This window comes from Eubalaena glacialis, chromosome 19 (assembly GCF_028564815.1).
Source record: "Eubalaena glacialis isolate mEubGla1 chromosome 19, mEubGla1.1.hap2.+ XY, whole genome shotgun sequence".
Taxonomy (NCBI): domain Eukaryota; kingdom Metazoa; phylum Chordata; class Mammalia; order Artiodactyla; family Balaenidae; genus Eubalaena; species Eubalaena glacialis.
In genome coordinates, this window is record NC_083734.1 from 19,478,992 (window position 1) to 19,499,526 (window position 20,535).

Consider the following 20,535-nt stretch of genomic DNA (forward strand, 5'->3'; position numbering starts at 1 on the left):
TGTGGCTCACAGGCCCAGTTGCTCCGCGGCACGTGGGATCTTCCCAGACCAGGGCTCGAACCCGTGTCCCCTGCATTGGCAGGCAGATTCTCAACCACTGCGCCACCAGGGAAGCCCAAGCAGCGTATTTTTGACCATAAATATTCCTCATGAATAAAGCAGTGAGTTGACTGGCACTGGGGGCAACCTCTCTTATCACAGAGCCATGCCTCCCCCACCCTTCCTGTAATTCAGCTCATGCTTTGTCCACAGTCATCCAGACACACCTTTCCCAACCCACTCCTGGCTCGAAAGTAACTTTTACCACAACAAGTAAAACTCTTCTCCTGGAGCACGTATTCTCAGTAAAAGAGAGTCACTGATCACTTTTCATTACCCTACATATGTCAAGAGCTGATTCATACAGGAAACATCAGTGTTTCCTTCCAATCGTAGTAAAGATATATCTTAGTTCACATACTCAATAGTCAATGACTCAGACAGCACTAGGGCCAAATCACCTTCTTCTTTCTCTCTGAGCATGATGCCATCATCATCTTTGTGGCTGGTTTTATAAACTTCTCTTCAATAGTGTGAGTCATACCTGTTTTTCCTATAAGGAGTGCACACTGAATCATGCTACTGTGGTATAAGTGAATAGGGGTTAAAAGTGTGCAGAAGGTTGCACCACTGGGTTCAAATCGCAGCTGTGGGGTCCACTATTGGTGTGACCTCCAGCAAGGCACTCAGCTATTCAAGTGGCTTAAGTTCCCTTTCCTATTAGATGAAAAATACTGATAGACACTCATTCACAGAGTTCTTATAAAGATTTAGTTAATATATGCAAAATGCTCAGAATAGTGCCTGCCACTCAGTAAAGATTAGCTACTATATTAGTAGCTTTTTTTTTTTTAATTTAAGGGCAAAAGTAATCAATTTCATATGAGAGATAATTATTTTGCTTTTAGTCTGAGAAATAAAATACTTGACTGGTTTCACAAAGAAGCCGGTGAGCTTTGTTTGAAAATAATGTGAAAGCCCCATAGCTTCATGCTACTACTTGACAAAGTTTCACAATAAACAATACATCAGGGAATAGGGGCAAATGAATAACTACACCAATACAATCTAATTTTCAGATAATGATTCTATTCACACTTTTTCTCTGGTTGGTTTACAAAATTATTATACTCAGACCTATATTAACCTTTGCGATTACTTATAATTAATAGTGATGATATTATTCTCAGTTTCAGAATTTGCTATTTTCATTATACGTTTATGCTTTTATGAGTCACTCTTAACTCTTCACAAGATCCTTCTTGTGATTGGGACTATAATATAACCCAAAAATAAGAATGTAAAGTGCTGGTGACCTAAATGGGAAGGAAATCCAAAAAAGAGGGGATATATGTATATGTGTAACTGATTCATTTTGTTGTACAGTAGAAACTAACACAACACTGTAAAGCAACTATACTCCAATAAAAATTAATTAAAAAAAGAATGAAAAATGCGAATTTAACAAATAAATACAAGAACATAAAAATAATATTAAATTATTAATTGGGAAAAAACAACCAGGGCAGTTCTTGTGATACATGAGCCGCCTTTTCTTTTTTAATTTTTAAAAATATTTACTTATTTATTTTTGGCTACGCTGGGTCTTCGTAGCTGCACACGGGCTTTTTCTAGTTGTGGCAAGCAGGGGCTGCTCTTCATTGTGGTGCGCAGGCTTCTCATTGTGGTGGCTTCTCTTGTTGTGGAGCACGGGCTCTAGGCGCGCAGGCTTCAGTAGTTGCAGCACGTGGGCTCAGTAGTTGCGGCATGCAGGCTCTAGAGCACATGGGCTTCAGTGCTTTAGGTGTGCTGGCTTGAGTAGTTGCAGCACACGTGCTCAGTAGTTGCGGCACGCGGGCCCTAGAGCGTACAGGCTTCAATAGTTGCAGCACGCGGGCTCAGGAGTTGTGGCACATGGACTTCAGTAGTTGCAGCATGTGGGCTCAGTAGTTGTGGTGCATGGGCTTAGCTGCTTTGCGGCATGTGGGATCTTCCCGGACCAGGGCTGGAACCCGTGTCCCCTGCATTGGCAGGAGGATTCTCAACCACTGTGCCACCAGGGAAGCCCTCTACAATTCCATCTTGAATTCCACATAAAATTAGAAATGACAATCACATATCATTTTAGCCTACATTTTGAGTATTTTATTTCACTAACTTGATGTCTTTTCCTCCTTTCTCAGCATTACATCACCTTTTTTTTCCTCTTTTACATTTTTTCCACACTTTCTCCTCCACTCATTCCTTTGTTCTCCCCTGTCCTGCCTTTGAGATTGCACCAATTTTGTTATGACCTAATAATCAAGCCACTACTATCCTTTCAGGCAGACACCAGACAAGCAAAAATAAAATTCTGGGAGCCAAGTGATCCAGGAGGCTGACTGATCTGAACATTGATAGCATGAAGCTTTTGTATTTCCCATATAAACATGTCTGTAATTTCACATGACTATAATAGAAGATTGACAACTGATTTCAGATTCGAGCTTGACTATGGACCCCACAGCTCATGTGTCATGGGTGCTACAAGCTGTGAGCCATATTTAGGATTGAAATAAAACCCACAAAAACTCATGGCATGGAGTGTGGAGCAGGTCAGAGGCTAGCATAATTTATATTTTCAAAGGGCTGGCAGCTCTTGCTGCTGGGGAATTTGGGAGTTATAATTGTGATCTCAGGGTGACCACAAATTGCTTGGAGAAAAATGATTAGAGCCTTAAGATATTATTTTAAGAAAGAATATCTATGTTTAGTAGCCTTCAGTACGTGACAGAGGAGGGGCCTTGGCCTCTTAACTACAACATGGCACACTGCAAAGGATAAATCCATTCCTAGAGCTAGGATCAAAGCTGTGTGATCTGAATTGGCCCAAATACATAACATAGTGACCAATTAAGATGTCTGTCTATAATCGATTATAGATGCCCTTTAAGAAAGGGCCAATTCCCCCAAAAGAAGACACAATTCACAAAAGCATCTATTTGTCTTACAGGTGGGTCAAGAAAGCCACTCTTCAAAATCCATCACCTCATTCCATATTTGTTGGTAATGGCCACACAAAAGATGAAGTCTCCCAGTACTTTTCTATCTCCCTTTGAGAATCCATTTTTAATATCACTTTATATGATGATTTTGATCTTGTCCTATGATACCCTATGATGAGAACATACATTTAAATCTATACATGCACCAAAAAAATAAGGGAGTTTCTTGAGGGGTTCTGTACCCCACTCCTTTTCTTTCTTTTTTTTTTTTTTAATAAGCTCTCTCTCTCTTTTTAATATTTATTTATTTGGCTGTGCCAGGTCTTAGTTGCGGCACACGGGATCTTTTTTTAGTTGCAGCATGCAGGATCTTTAGTTGTGGCATGTGGGATCCAGTTCCCTGACCAGGGATCGAACCCGGGTCCCCTGCATTGGGAGCGCAGAGTCTTAACTGCTGGACAACCAGGGAAGTTCCCCCACTCCTTTTCTGAGAGAGCAAAATATTTAAAACTAAGGGAGTACAGAATATTAGAGAACCGTGATGCTTTGTAACACATGTGGTGAGATATTTTCATTAAAAATCAGTTAACGGTTAACTACCAGTTAACAGTGAAAACTATAGTCTTCTTTCAGGATCTCCCCAACCACACAACAAGTTAAGTATCTTATTTTCTGGGAATTAATGAATACAACGTATAGGAGATGGATGATAGGAAACACCAAATCAGGAAGGTACAGGATGAAGATGGAAAAAAGCTAAAAGGAAATCAGCTTGGACAGCTCTGATGCACAACACCCTTAAAACAATCATTACACATGTTGACAGCTCCATGTGTTTGCTGCTGACCTGACTACCGATGTCTCGGCACCTCCTTGCTTAAAGCTGTAATTCTGAAAACTGTAGTTTCTTCAGTGCTGTCTAGAAATTCCACCTTATTTCTCATTCAAATGTGATGTAAAGAACACACACAAGCTCCAGTGTAGAGGGTGTGTGGGGAAGTGAAGCAATTGCGTATTATGAAAGGAAGAGAAGATGATCTTAAAAAAAAAATCCCACTGGCTACACAGCTTCATTTCTTTTAATTCAATGATGCAAACATGTGGTACTACATCCAGGGCTTCTTAGAAAATGATTTTTTAAATACAGGCATACCTCATTTTATTGCCCTTCACAGATTTTTTTTTTATTTTATTTACAAATTGAAGGTTTGTGGCAGCCCTGCATCTAGCAAGTCGATTAGTGCCACTTTTCCAACAGCATTTGCTCACTTCGTGTCTCTGTATCACATTTCAGTAATTCTCACAATATTTGGAACCTTCTCGTTATTTTTTTTAACATCCGTATTGGAGTATAATTGCTTTACAATGGTTTGTTAGTTTCTGCTGTATAACAAAGTGAATCAGCTATACGTATACATATATCCCCATATCCCCTCCCTCTTGAGCCTCCCTCCCACCCTCCCTCTCCCACCCTCCCTCTCCCACCTCTCTAGGTGGACACAAAGCACCGAGCTGATCTCCCTGTGCTATGTGGCTGCTTCCCACTAGCTATCTATTTTACATTTGGTAGTGTATATATGTCCATGCCACCCTCTCACTTCGTCCCAGCTTACCCTTCCCCCTCCCCGTGTTCTCAAGTCCATTCTCTACATCTGCGTCTTTATTCCTGCCCTGCTCCTAGGTTCATCAGAACCATTTTTTTTTAGATTCCATATATATGTGTTAGCATACGGTATTTGTTTTTCTCTTTCTGACTTACTTCACTCTGTATGACAGACTCTAGGTCCATCCACCTCACTGCAAATAACTCAATTTCGTTTCTTTTTATGGCTGAGTAATATTCCATTGTATATATGTGCCACATCTTCTTTATCCGTTCATCTGTTGATGGACACTTGGGTTGCTTCCATGTCCTGGCTATTGTAAATAGTGCTGCAATGAACATTGTGGTACATGTCTCTTTTTGAATTATGGTTTTCTCATCGTTCTCAGTGGTGAAAAACTGAAACCACTTCCTCTAAGATCAGGAATAAGACAAGGTTGCCCACTCTCACCACTATTATTCAATATAGTTTTGCAAGTTTTAGTCATGGCAATCAGAGAAGAAAAAGAAATAAAAGGAATCCAAATTGGAAAAGAAGAAGTAAGACTGTCACTGTTTGCAGATGACCTTCTCATTATTATTATATGTGTTATGGTGATCTGTGATCTTTGATGTTACTACTGCAAAAAGATTATGACTCGCTGAAGGCTCAGATGATGGTTAGCATTTTTTAGCCATAAAAGTGTTTTTAAATTAAGGTATGTACATTCTTTTTACATATAATTTTACTGCATACTTAGCAGACTATAGTATTATGTGAACATAACTTGTATGTGCGCTGGGATACCAAAAGTTCATGTAATTTACTTTATTGCAATATTCGCTTTATTTGTGGTGATCTGGAACCGAACCTGCAGTATCTCTGAGGTATGCCTGTATTCAGGCAAAACATTCAGATTTTAGGTCATCCAGAAAGGGTATTTGTAAGAATGAAAATATCCAGTGCTTCAGTGAGGCAAGCTCTTTCACTCATTAGTTGGTGGGACCATACACCAGCACAATATTTCTGGAAGCCATTTGATAACAGGTATAGAAAATCTTAAAAGTACGCATCTTTTAACCCAACAATTTTGTGTCTGTGAGTTTATTCCAAGAAAATAATCGAGGATGTTTACAAATACTTAATAGCAGTAATAGCAGTAGCAGTAGTAATAACAACAGGTATCATTATTGAACTTGGTGTCAGGCAGTACTCTAAGTAAACAGAGATGTGCCCTGCAATGGGACCTGTAAGAATGTATCACTGGAAATACCCAAACATCCAGTAATAGCAGACAGATTGAGGAAACTCTAGTAAATCATATTAAGGACTAAGTCAGTTATTATAAATACACAAATAAGTGTTTACACGTGTAAAGTTATAACAAAAAATATTATGCAATGGTGTGTTATGATTTAAATTTATGTATAATATAAAAGAAAATTACATTTTAAAACTATAAAAGGATTTATATTTTTTCACGATTCTACATGAACTTGTATTGCTATTACTTATGTACTATAAAACCAATAAAATTCTTTGAAATCTAGAGGGTTATTTCTTAAAAAAAGATATTTCTAGCAATTTCAAAAATCCTCTAAAATGTCAAGCATATGACCAAGTATATGAACAGAAACAAGATGCACTACACAGATTATCCATAATTCTTGATACCAAGTGGTTAATGGTTTAGATGGTGACAGTGGAGAACTAGAAATTTTTTTATGAATCAGAAAGCAACATAGTTTGTATCTCCTCTGCAATCTTTGTGGTTATACAGTTTATTCCTTTAAGAACAATTAATTTTGGAGGTTCTGGTTTTAGGCAACATCACTGATTCTTCCAACTTGACATTGAATCTCTACTAAGGCACAGAACAGGTACTGAAAGCCACGTTCTCACATGTTAAAACCTATTAAGATGTACTATAATAAACACAGTACGATTCTGGCATAGGAATTGACCATGGAACAAAATAGTGAGTCCTGAAATAGATTCAAGCATATATGGGCATTTAATATTAGACAAAGGTGGAATTTCAATTTAGTGGAAAAAAGAGAGGAATTTTTTAAATAAATGGAATTGAATACCTGGAACAAAATAGAGTTGGACCCTTACATCACACCATGTACAAAACGAAATCCCAGATCTATAATTTTTTTCTGGAAGAAACTCAAAAACTATAAAGAAAAAGACATATTTCATTACATTCAGTGAAAAAATTTCACATCAAAGAGTATACCATGAACAGAATCAAATGACAAATGACAGCTTGGGAAAAATAGCTGCAACACATAAAGATAATAGCTCCCAGAAATTCCTAAGAAAAAGGCAAACAATCCAACAGAAAAATGGGCCACTGATAAAAATGAGTAACAAAGGAGGCAATCCAAAAAGCCAATAAACACACCCTTGCTAGTAGTCATGAAAATAAAAAATGAAATAGTAGAAACGAGGTAGCATTTCTTACTGATAAGAATGGAAAAAATTCACACACTTGGTGTGTTACCTTTGGATGGTGGGATTTTAGGTGGTTTCCCATGGATTTCCTTATACTTTTCATTATGGTTTGAATTTGTTTTTACAATGAGCGCACTTTAATTATATGATAAAAAAGACAAAGCTAATTTTTATTTAAAAAGGAAACTTAAAAAATCAATTGTTGGGGAGTCTTGTTTAAAATAGCATCTCCTGATGCTGCCTCTACAGCTTCACACTACATTCCCATAAGGAAACAGAAAAATTGAAAACACGTCACATGGAAAGTTAGGTGACTGATGACCTCTTCCCAGAAACTGAAATTCTCACTAATTTTATGGCCCGTGGAGTTGGTTCGAAGAACATAATCAGTAGATCACGCGTATCGTACTCTAGGATGGTGTGCCTGAGAATTTAGAGGGAGGTCATCCCCTACTCACTGCCTTATGGTTAAGAAATGCAAGATCTACACCACAGAGAAGACTGGACAGCTTTCCCTCCATGGCGCAGGTGACGGTTTTTGAAGCAGCCATCCCTTGTCTTTTAGAATCTCTCTTTTCTAGGTAGAAATTGTAATTTCTCACCAGAAAGCAAGCAGAGGTGCTGTAGAGAGAGAGGACTGAGAAAGATCTGGAATTCAACCTTTTCTGTAAGAGCTGGGCCCTGGGGTGGGGAGGGACAGGGTGGGCCCCATCTTTGGCTGACAGGCTGCAACAGGTTAAAGTCTGTGGGACACTGACAATTGTGAAAGAAGTAAACAAAATGCTGATGTAGATTTAAGAAGAGGATTCTACCAGCCAACAAGTGGAAAGAAAGTGAGTTCACGGTAGGGTGACTATTGTATCATTTGTCACCCATGCTGGGACACTTTGAGAGTGAAAGGTTTCCTACTAATATTTACAACAGACCACAGTCATAAACCAGGACTGTCCCAACCAAACTGAGAGGTATGGTTGCCCTGGCTCAGGGCCAAGCCCTGAGTCTGGTCAATGTCTTGGATAGGTATGAAGAAGAAAGACAAAGTAGCAGATCTGCAACAACAAAATATCCCACTGCTAAGTAGGGAAGATCAAAAGTAAGGATTTGAATATACAGAAGAACAGATGCGTGAAAATAACTTACTATGACAGACAAAAAACAGAGATTCACCTTGCAAATTTACAAGCTGTCTTGAAAAAGAAAACAGAACGGAGTAAAAGCAATATTAAAAAAACCAATTAATAGAAGGAAACTGTTCTAAGATGAAACAGAATTTAGTATTCCACTCCAAAAGTTTTCCTGAGTTCTAGGAAAAATAAATGAACGAGACCAACACTCAGAAACATCTTGGCAATTGGAAGGGAACTTTTATAATCTGCACATGATATAATCTTTTACCCAGAAAAACTAACAGAATCAACAAATATGAATCAAGAAACGTTTCATTCTGGATACAGTTAAACCAACATAAGCCAATATTACTTCTCTATACCAACACTGACACATAGAAAATATAATAGAAACACAATAATAAAAGCACAGCAGCTACAAAAACAATAAAATATCTAGGAATTAACTATGACTTCGTAAGACCTCTCTAAGTCTAAAAGTCAAAAAAATGATTTAAATAAGCCTATTCAATACTCTTAAGATGATTTAATATTATAAAAATGTTAATCCTTTCAAATTAACCTATAAATTCAATGCAATCCTAATAAAAAGTATTGTTGAATTTAATGAACTCAATAAACACAGATTAAAATTTATATTACAGAATAAAGGTCTATGTATAGAATAATCAACCTCAATAAAGAAGAGTAGAGAAGATGGACTTATCCTACCATATACTAAAACATACTACAATAAAAACTATGTGGCATTAGTATGAAAAGAGGCAGATACAAAAATGGAACAGAATAGAGCACTCAGAAACAGCATACATACATATATATATATATATATATATATATATATATATATATAAACTTCATACATAATAAAAGTGGCACCACAAATCAATAGGGAAAGAACAGATTATTTAGTATTTAGATGGTATTGAGAAAACTTGCTCACCATACAGAAGAAAGTAAAACTGGATTCCTAGAGAGAACCACATACATAGATGGATTCTGAACGGATTAAAGACCTAAATGTGAAAGGTAAAACTATACAGTTCATAGAAGAAAACATAGGATAGTACCTTTGTGACCTAGATACAAGGAAAGCCCTCTTAAATAAAATTCCAAGGCACAAAATATAAGGCCAAAAAAAAAATATATCGAAGAATTTGATTATGTCAAAATTAAGGATTCTCTTCAACAAAGCACATTAGAAAGTTCATTAGAATGCCGACAGAATAGGAGAATATATTTATAATACCTAAAGTGAATAAGAGATTAATGTCTAAAATAGTCAAGGAATTCCTGCTAATCAACAAGAAAATGATACCAATTACAGTAGAAAAACGGATAAAAGATATGAACAGGCAGTTTATAGGAAAACCCAAAAAGCAAACAAGCATTTAATGAGATGCTCAAATTCAATGGTAATCAGAGAAATAGGAAGTAAAACAACAATGAGATATCATTATACTTACTAGTCTGGCAAAATTTAGGTACCTGGATGATACTGGTAAGGATGTGGGCACATAGTAACCTCTACATACAAACTGGTGATGTGCAAACTGGCAGACATTCTGGAGAGGAGCCTGGCACTACTTACGCCAATTAGGTCTACATATACCCAATGACCCAGCCACCTTTCCCCTGATGGATACCCCAAGGACATTCTCCTAGAGGAACACGATTTCTTTTTATATGCATATATAATTTTTTACATTAAAATGGTTCAATCAGAAGGTATGGAAATGGGTAAGAGGGATAAAAAGAAATACCTGAGTGATTGAATGAAATGAGAAGGGGCCCTGCACAGATCAATGATGACAGGTACCATGGTCTTACGAGGATCGTTGACTGAGCACTGCACACCTTGGCAAGTGCTGGTGGTGGGTCGTGATGGGTGAGGGAGGTGGTTTCACACAGGCTGGCCAAGCTTTTGAATTATAAGATAGAAAAAGTCCTTTATGCAGTTAAGCTGAGGCAAACAACTCAGTTAACTGCAAGAGACAAAAACCAGACTGCTTCAGACATCTCTCTGATTCTAAATACCAGAAGACAAAATAGCTTCAGAGTTCTGAGGATAAAATAATTTTGAGTTCACGCAGCCCAGTAAGTTTTCCATGTGTGAAGGCAACAGAAAACACTCTTAAGATATGCATAGATGCAAAAAAATATACCATCGTGAACATTTCTTAAATCAAAGAAAACATTCAACTCATCTTTAAGAACATAAAACTAAGGCCTTATCCTTATATATAAAATATTAAATTACCTTTTGTAGAAAGAGGACAATCCTTACGAGCATCTGGGCACGGAGCTCTTCCAACGTAAACAATGTTTGGGGTGTTCGAATGAAAATTTTGGTCTTCCCATAAGCTACATCATCCTGAAAGCCACAATGTTTAATCAGTTTCTTGACAGCCTCTTTGTCTGAAGGGAGGTCATGGTTGGGCCAGGTGAATTCAGAGATCATTTTGTACCTGGATGAAAAAAAGAACAGGGCACGGATTAAGGGAGAAAAACCATGTGGTATCAATAGATGCAGAAAAGCTATCCAATAAAATTCAAGATGCTTCATAGAAAGAAAGAAAAAAAAAACTTCTTAGCAAACTAGAAATAGGGATGAATTTTATTAGCCTGATAAGAGTCATAGAAAAAGGCTTCAATAAAATACAACACTCCTTCAATAAAATACAACACTCCTTCAATAAAATACAACACTCACTAAACAAGGATTAGAAGGGTATTCCTTAATTTAATAAAAGCTATTTGCCAAAAACTTGCAGCAAATATTATTTGTAATGTGGCAACCTTGGAAGCATTGTCTTTACAAACAGAAACAAGAAAAGGATGCCTCTATCATGGGTTTTTGAACTGGTAAATGACTGGGGAAGGAACAAAACATTACTTATGAACAATATGACTCGCTTCAAAGGACATCAAGCAGATCTTCAGATAAACTATCATCACTAAAAGAAAACTAAGCACAGTTCTGCACATAAGGTCAATACACAGATCATTTGCAATTCTACATACAAGCAGCCAACAGTTCCTCAATACGTGGCCCTCTCATAGGTTAGTTTACTACACACCAGCTTCTTCGTGAGGGTGACCGTGAGCAAGACAGTAGTCACAGAGTCTCAGCCTTTTGTAGCCTAATCTCACGAGCGACATCCCATCACTTTTGACATATTCCATTTTGCTAGAAGCAATTCACTAGGGCCAGCCCACACTCACAGGAAGGGGATTACACAGGCATGAATACCAGTAGGTGGGGATCACTGGGACCAGCTTAGAAGGCTGCCTACTGCAGTGCTTTTCCTCCACCCTTGGTGCAAAGTTGTTTAATACATGTAGTCAAATTTAGTAATGTTTTTCACATACTGCATCTGAATTTTAAGTCATAGTGAGAAAGGCTTTCCTCACATTCAGGTTACAGAGTAATTCACCTATGGGTTCTTCTAGTACTTATATGTTTTCATTTTTTACATTTAGATCTCTGATCCATTTGGAGTTTATTTTGATATGGGTCCATATGATACGGATCCAACTTTTGACAAAAGGCTATTTCCGATATTATTTACTAAAACGTCTGTCTTTCTCCCTCTGATTTAATATGCCATTTTATCATATGCTAAATTTTCATATGTACTTCAGTTCATTTCTGGGCTTTCTGGTCTGTTTCATTGCTTTGTCTGTCCCTCTGCCCCATCAGTACTGCAAATTTCTAATTATAGATGTTATAAGTATATTTTAATATCTGGTGGTCTCTTCTTCTTTTCCTTTTTAAAGGTCTTTCTAGATATTCTTATGTGTTCATTTTTCTATATGAACTTTAGAATCAATTTGCATAGTTCCAGGGAAAAACAATCACAAAACAAATGAATCCTTTCTGGTATTTTTATTGGGTTCCCATGTTAAAGTCATTAAATTTAGCTATGACATCGAGTTGTCCTATCCAAGAACAAGGGATATCATTCCATTAGTTCAAGTCTACTTTCGTGCCTTTCAGGAGTCTTCACATTTTCCTCCTAGGGCTTTACACATTTCTGGTTAAGATACTATGTATCTAAGGGGCATCTGATCCCTTCTTCTTGATGTCTCTCTCTTTTCCTGATTTCCATCTTAGCTTCCACAACAGCACACTCTCCCTGGCTTCCTTCTGTCTCTCTGGATATCTCTTCTCAATCTCATTTTCTGGCAACTCCTCATTACTGGACCCCCAAATGTTGGGAGTGTCCCAGAGCTCATATCAGGCCCTCTTCTATGTACAACCTCCCACATCACTTCATCTATTCCATCCATTTTATTTTTCAACTCATGCATTTATTATCCCAAGCCCAGTTCTCAGTTCTGAGCTTCAGATTCACATATCCAATGCCTATATAGACCTAAAGGCATCTTAAATTCCTCTTTCAGTCCTTCCTACCTCAATGTCCTCAGTTACTAAAGCCAGAATCCTGGGAGTCATATTTGATCCCTTCTCTTCTCTATCATTCCTTCTAACCCATCATCAAGTCTATTGACTCAACCTCCAAAATATATTTAAAATTCAACTATTCTCATCTTTACTGCTACAATCCTAATATAAGCCACCATCAAGTTTACTACAATAGACTCTTAACCTGTTTTGCATTTCCTCTTCAATCCATTCTGCATATTTAGCAGCCAGAGTAGTATTCCAAAAAGCCTTACATCATTATTCTCTTTTACTGCTCTCCTGCTTTCATTATTCTACTGACATTGGTGACATTCTACCGTCACCTTGGCCTTCTTTAGGGTCCTGTAATGCGGTTGCCTCTTTCTTGCTTTGGAGACTTTGCATATGCTGTTCCCATTGCCTGGAATGCTTTTTAATCTACTCTTTGAAAGGCTGAGATTCCTTATAGACTTTTTTTGATTTTACTTCATCAACCATCAACCCTCACCCCCATTATTCCTCTCTAGGGCAGCCAGATGGGTTTCTTTTCCTCACACCATTCATCACAGTTTGTAATCATATTGATTTGTGTGTTTGTCTGTTGAATGTCAGTCTATGGGTACCACGAAGACAGGAATTTTGTTTTGTTCCCCACTATATGCCATGTGCCTATCGTGTTGTCCACCATACAATGAGGAACGAGATATCTACTGAATGAAAGAATGGAAGAAAATACATTTAAAAGTCTAGTCACTTGCCAGATAGAGACAGAAACAGAAACCAGAGTTCTAATATGAAGAGAAAGGTAATATTAAGCAACGTCATGCGAAAAAAGGAAATAAAATCTAAAAACTTCCAAATTCATTATAAAACTATCGATAGAATAAGAGTCAACAGGGAGTAATGTCATTTGTTTAAAGTTTTAGGCATGTTGCAGAAACTAGAAGCAATCCTACTGCCACACTGCTAAGCTAACACATCAGGGTAACAGCGCCCTTCCTTTCTTCCTGACGGTCAAGGGCATGCCCCAAGTTGTTCAGCAAACCAGCATCCTGAACTTGCAAATTAAAAAGCTAAATTCATCTGCTTTCTGACTAGTTTTACCTCCCTGAAAGACTTTAGCAGCTTTTAAGGTTATCGGTACATTTAAAATCCTCCTCTTTTCCAATAAAAGAATGAAAATGAAAGTGACAAGTAGAAATTTAGGTTCAAAGCTAGCTTACAAAAAATCTGCAGAATCTAAAAGCACAAACTCATTGCAGAAAATATTACTTTTTCTCCCACCAGGACTGAAAACATTCATCCAATGTCCTACACACCTGCCATCCTACCCCATGTCCCATTGTTAATTAGTTCAATCAGTATGACAATAAAATGTCAATTTTTCAATGTGAACAAACCCATTTTATGTAAAGTGGCAGATAAACACAGCCTGCAGAGGAGGGATAGACCCTCTTCCCAGATGCACATCCCACCATCTCATCCAGCACTCTTCCTAGATGACTCTAGTAGAGAGAACCTAATCTCGACTTAGACAGTCATCAACTGGAGAGACTTCAGTCTTTCCACAATTCTGTCTTTTAAAGGGCAAGTCTGACACGTTTATTGTGATTATTAATATGTTTCAATTTTCTCAACTTCTCATTTAATGTTTTCTATTAGTTGTGCTTTCTCTTCGTTGCTTTTTACCCTGTTTTCTCTTGGGTAGACTGAGTTTTCTTTATTCCATTTTATTCCTTCCTCTGATAAAGCCACACATTCAGTTGTGAGGCGGTGCACTGTTAAAGACGGTAGGTTCAGGAGACAACTGCCTGAGTTCAGACACGGCTACACCACTACCTGGCTCCGTGACCTGAGGCAAGTTCCTTAACCTCTGTGTGCCTCGGTTTCCTCATCTGCATAAAATGGGGGTAACACACGCTCCTCATCTGGTTGTCAGCTTTAGGGACAGACTACACGCAGATTGTTTAAAACAGTGCTGGGTACATATGGTGTGAACACTTCACAATGTCAGCACTATTATTATTATCATTCTGAAAAATTAAATATGTAAAAATTTATTTATGTAAAAATACATACTATTTCCTGTCTAGTTAATTAACATCTGTATTCTTCCCATAAGGAGTACAAAAGTCTTTACTTCTCTATATTTTTCACTACTATTTTAATTTTTGCTGCAAATGATTACTACAGACTTCTTTTTCCCCCTTACAATCAATACTTGTTCAGATTTCACAAAAAGTTTTACCTACTTATTTGTTCAATGTTGCTTTTTTGCATTCCATATTTCCCTCCTGCATTTATTCTCCTTTTTGCTAAAGTATACCCTCTAGAGATTTTTCAGAGGGTCTATGACCCTCTCAGAATAGTAAACTTTCTGAGCCTATATTATGTCAGAAAACATTTTTATTTTGCCCACACTCTTGAATGATAACTTGGCATGGAATAAAATTCTAAGCATAAACTTCATTCCCCTTCACTATGAAGATACTGCTCCTTTGTCTGTTTACACTGAATGTTGCTAATGAGAAGTCTAATGTCAGTATGAGTCTCACTCCCTCATAGGTGGTTTGCCTTTCTTCTTGGGAGCTCTAAGCATTTTTATTTATGTCTAACATTCTGAAAGTGAACATAATGTACTTAAGTTTCATTAAAAAACGTCGTATGTTTTACACTCAGTGTATTCTTTCAATCTGACCCCTAGACTCTTCTTTCCTTCTGGAGCTCCAGTTAGATGGCTTTTGGCCCTCCTGGATCAACCTTACACGCAGCTTGACCTTTCTTTAGTACTTCCCATCTCTTTTTCTTTGTGAAGAGGTCTGGAAGAAGTCTTCAGCTTGATCTTCTAGCTCACTAAGTTGTTTAAAAGAAGTTTAGTTAAGAAAAAAAATTTTTTAATTGTGGTAAACTTTATGTATAGTAAAATGCACACATTTAAGTACACGAATCAGTAAGTTTGAAAAATGTGTACACCCATGGAACTGACATGCCAATCAAGATACAGATCATCTCCATAATCTCAAAGAGTTCCCCCATTGCCCTTCCCCCTTTCCAGTTAACCCCCAACCCAGAGCAAAGCACTGCTCTGATTTCTATCTGTTCTTAAACTTCATATAAATGGCAGCATCAAGAAATTACTCTTTGGTGACTCCTTTTCCGCATAATGTTTTATTCATCCATGTTGTTGCTGTATTAGCCATTCATTCTCTTTAATGCTGATTAGTAACCATTGTATGATTACACTACAAATTGCTGACTCCTTCTATTGATGGACAATTCACTCTTTCATTGTGCTTGATCTGGTTTTCATTTTCTAAATCTCTAATTAGTTCTTTTTAATAACTACTTGTTCTTGTTTCTAACTTTGTATTCCTATTTTAGGACCATAATTCTCTCCTTTATCTCTTGGAGAATATGAAATAGGCTTATTCTAATATCTTTCACTCCTTGCTCTGGTCCCTTGGGGGAGAGGTTTTTTATTTGTTGAGCTTACTGTCTCTTTTTCATTGGTCTGGCCTTTCTCAGATGTTTGACTGTTATCTCGTCTCCTTCCCCAGAGTCCTTCTATGTACGTGTACATCTTGGCCTTTGTTGGCCTCTTGTTAGGTGGCTACTTTTGCTTCCTGAGTCTTGGCCAATATACCTATGATGTCTCCGTTACAGTTGCTGAGGCGGTTACTTGCCCTGGCCATTATGGCAACCTCCCGGTGCTGCAGCTGGGTAAACTCCAGCACAGTTGCTAAGATGCTTCCTGAATGGCAGCTCAAGCCTCACAAGGCAGTCTTTCCTTAAAAATGTGACCTTGGCTTACTTCTGGGTCTTCATGTCTGCTTCATATTGTATTTAGGAGTGATTCACAACTTTAAGGTTCACTGAGAATCCCCCTTTTGATTCCATAGTGTGGCTATGCATTAACGTGGCTTTAAATACACATATTTTATATTATTGGGGGATGTTCTGGAGTGGGAATGGGAGATTTAAGCTTGTACTCCTAAGACCATCATATCTGAAATTCATAGGTTCTTTTTAATCTTTTCTATTTTTACATGAGTATTAGAAAACAGAATCCAATCCTTACAGCATGTCTTTCATGCCAAAAAACACACCAAACATCTTGAGTTGAAAGTAAAATAGGTGCATAAAGAGATTAAGAGTGAGGATATGCACTTGCAAAAGTCCTTGTCCCCTCCAAATCAAGCTTGCTTATTCTCTTATTTCAACTTCTTTCCATGGGTTCTATTATCATGGTGTCATGATAATATATTTTTAGTTAGATAAATATATATTTTAGGTAAATATACTTTTAGTTCAGCCCCATCCTATAGTTACCCATTCCCACCCTGCTCATTCTAATACTTAACTTCTGCTGATCTCATATACGCGACAACACAAAAATCAATACTACAATTGAGTAATTGCTATAATTCTGAGTAACGACAAGGGACTAACAATCTTCCTATCAATATAATTTGACACTGTTTGAAGTCAAGACTCAGAATGAACACATCTCTACTCATGACAACATTCCTACTCTACAGCCTCAATTAAAAAAAAAACAAATTTAAAGAACAGTATGATTTCAATAAGGAAAATGATCAGTTTTGAGCATAACCTTTTGATCAATATAAAACTGTTTCAATTTTCTAGGCTATTCTGCTATAAAGTTTTATTCATTCCAAGAGTCTCCAATTAGTGTAAATCCCTTTCACTTCTTCACACAAGTAGCTGAACACTGGTGGAGAACAACAGACGGTGCTGGGTGGTGTCACTGTACACTTATAACCTCAAATGTCAAGTGGGTGCTCAGATCTTCCTAGCAGCAAAACTACTATACACACCTATGCTTTCCCACTCTCCAAAATGAGTATTTTCATTTCCCCTCCAACCTCCTACACCACATCTCCTAATCTTCACTCTCAGCTCATGACCTTGCCTCATACTTTATTGAGGAAACAGAAGCAATCAGATAGGAACATCTTCATCTTTGCCATCAGCCAAGCTTCGAGGCTTCCTGCATCTATATTCATATTCTCTGCCTTTCATCCTGTTGCTAAGGGTGAAGCATCCCTGCTCCCATCTAAAGCTGACAAACCTTCCACTTGTGCTTGGGATTTCATTCCTTGCCTTGTCAAGGATGTTATTATTACAATTATCTCCCTCCCTCCTGTGTCGCTGGTTTCTCCCTCTGTTCTGAATCATCCCCACCTGCATACAAACATTTTCTAGTATCTCCTTGACCTCACATTCCACTCTGGCTGCTGCTTCTATTTTTCTCTGCTCTCATTCATAGCACACATTCTTGAGTTGTCCAGAGACATCCAACTTCTCACTTCACTTCCCCATCCTGCTCAAATGGGGCTCTGTCCAGCCTTTTCTCCTTTGACCTCTATGTTGCCTAGTCTAACGGTTAAGCTTCTGCTTTTATCTTACTTGATGGCACAGCAACATTTAATACGATAACTGTACTCTTCTTCTTGAAATGCCATCTTCTCTTGGCTTCTGTGACATAACCCTCTTCTGATATTTCTTCTATCTTCTTGGTTGCTTCTTCTCTTCTCTTTGCTGGTTCTTTCATGTCAGACCACAAACCTAAATGTTCGCATGGGCCTCCTCCTCTTTTCTATCCAGTTCCAAGACTTTATATACAATCTGTATACCAATAACTCCAAAATTTCTATTTCCAGCCTGGACTTCTTCCTGGAACTCCAGATTTGTATGGCTAATAACTTACTATTTCTACCTAGACATTTAGTAGCCATTTCAAACCTAACATAGTCAGGAGACAACTTGATTCCATCTTTGCCCCAGTTCCATGTCCTCCTCCTCAAACTTCTCTTCCCCAATCTTTCTCACCTCAGAAAATGGTACCATGCTTACCCAGATGCTCCAGCCAGAATCTACTTGTTACCCTTCATCCCTCTCTACTCCTCTCTCATCGTGCCAATCCATGAGCAAGTCTAGTCTACCTTTCCACAAAACATACCCTGAATCAGTCCACTACTCTTGGATCTACAATAATTCCTTGTTCAAGGCACTCTCGTTGAGCTGCCTCTCCTGGATTCCTGCAACAGCATCTCTAAATGTCTCCTTGCTTCCTATTCACACAGCAGCCACAGTGATATCTTAGGACACCCATAAGATTGGGTTGCTCCCTGCATAAAATCCACCAGTGGTTTTCTACCACAATTAGCCAAAATCTAAACTGTTTAGTCTGGATTACAACATTCAACATGATCTGGCCTCTGTCCACCTCTGATCTCACCCTACACCACTGCCCTGTCACTCAGCATCCTCCAACCACACTGGATGATGTTTGGTACCTAAAACACCACTTATTATTGCAAGAGACACTTTTCTCCGCTGTTTCCTCTGCTCTACCTGCTCTATTCTTTGACCTTTGTATGGCTGGCCCCTTCCTGTCATTATTATCTCCTTAGAGACTCTTCTCACCTATCAGTATTTTATGTATTTGTTTATTCATATTTTGTGGAATCTGCAGTCTACAACATAGGAAATGCTCAATAAATATTTTAAAATAAATGAATAGATGGAATTTAAAACACTATTTTTATGATACCAGGTGTCAACTATCATTATTGTTAGTAACAATAAATAACAACAGCAATGATACCTTACATTTATTGAGTGATTACTATATGTCAGGTACCATTCTAAGTACTTCACATATATTACTTCATCCCCCAGCAGCCCTACCAGGTAGTTACCATTATTATTCCCATTTAAAAAAATTAATTAATTTCCCCCATTTTATACATAGGAACCTGAGGCATGGAAAGGTTATATGATTTGCCTAAGGTCAAAAAGCTAAGAAATGGCAAAGCCAGGATTCAATCAGGTAGACTAATTTTAGGGCCTCCATGATTAAATACTTAATATTTTGTTATTATTATAGTTAGCAATATCGGTAATGCTAAGCAGCATTAATTGAACATCTATTATGTGCCAGGCACCTAGCCTTTTTACTTTGGTTAATTTAATCCTCACAACAAAAGGCTTATGAGGTGGTGTTACTATACTCATTTTATAGATGCAGAAGGAGAGTCAAAGAAGTTAAATTTCTAGCTCAAGGTCGTGCAGCAAATGAGTAGCATACCAGGATTCCAACCCAGCTGTGACTCCAAATCCTTGTTTTTTCTCCTATACTACATGCCCCCATTTTCCCCATGAAGAATAAAATTTTTCCCCATGGTCCATAAACCACAGACTCAAGGGGACTCCTGCCGATTCTGGGAAGGTCTTTCATAGTTGCAGTTTCCTCAACTCTTCTGTTCATTCAACAAACATTTAGATTGTCTGATAGGAGCTGATGCATGGTTAAACATGGGGAGGACTCCGTAATTCTCAGTGTGCTAGCAGGTTTCCTTGTTTAGTCTATTCTCACCTGTGAAGAAACTTCTCGTAGGTCTGGCGGAAGGCAAACCCTGCCCGACGCACCCTCACATTTTCCAGGAGTCCAAGATACTCTACTTGATGCCGGCAACGTTCATCGTCAAAGATCTGTGGGGACTTCTTGTCGTTGGGTTTGATGCAACGTACATAATATGGTTCCTAAAGAAATGAATCGGCAAATGATAACTTTCACTGGAGAAAAATCCTGGACTAAAGACATTAACATGTCATTAGTGTTAGCTGTGTCAAATTAAGCTCTGTGACTCTCATTTCTCAGGCATAGACTTATAAAAAAAATTCTTCCCTTCCCTTCAACTTAAATTTCCCTTCAATTTAATGCCTGGAAATTCTCAGGCATTCAGTTAAAATTTTGTATTATTATATTTTAGGACTCATCAGGAATAGTAGAAAGGGGATAAAACTAGGGTGTAAACAATTGAGACATGTAAACATCAAGTTTTTGTGTATTTACAGAAACATGGTTAAAAGTAACAGAGGGAGTAATTTAATAGAAAGAGGCAGAA

At 37.8% G+C, this 20,535-nt stretch overlaps 1 protein-coding gene across 1 annotated transcript in view; it reads right to left on the reverse strand.

The window, feature by feature from the left end:
• Positions 1 to 20,535, reverse strand: part of MYO1D (myosin ID) — a 348,608-nt gene that overhangs the window by 180,709 nt on the left and 147,364 nt on the right. Inside the window, exons 15-16 of the mRNA XM_061176850.1 lie at positions 20,004 to 20,170; positions 10,454 to 10,661 (exon numbers count right to left, since the gene is read on the reverse strand). Of these exons, the coding sequence (XP_061032833.1) occupies positions 10,454 to 10,661; positions 20,004 to 20,170 (375 nt within the window). The remainder of the gene's footprint in view (positions 1 to 10,453; positions 10,662 to 20,003; positions 20,171 to 20,535) is intronic.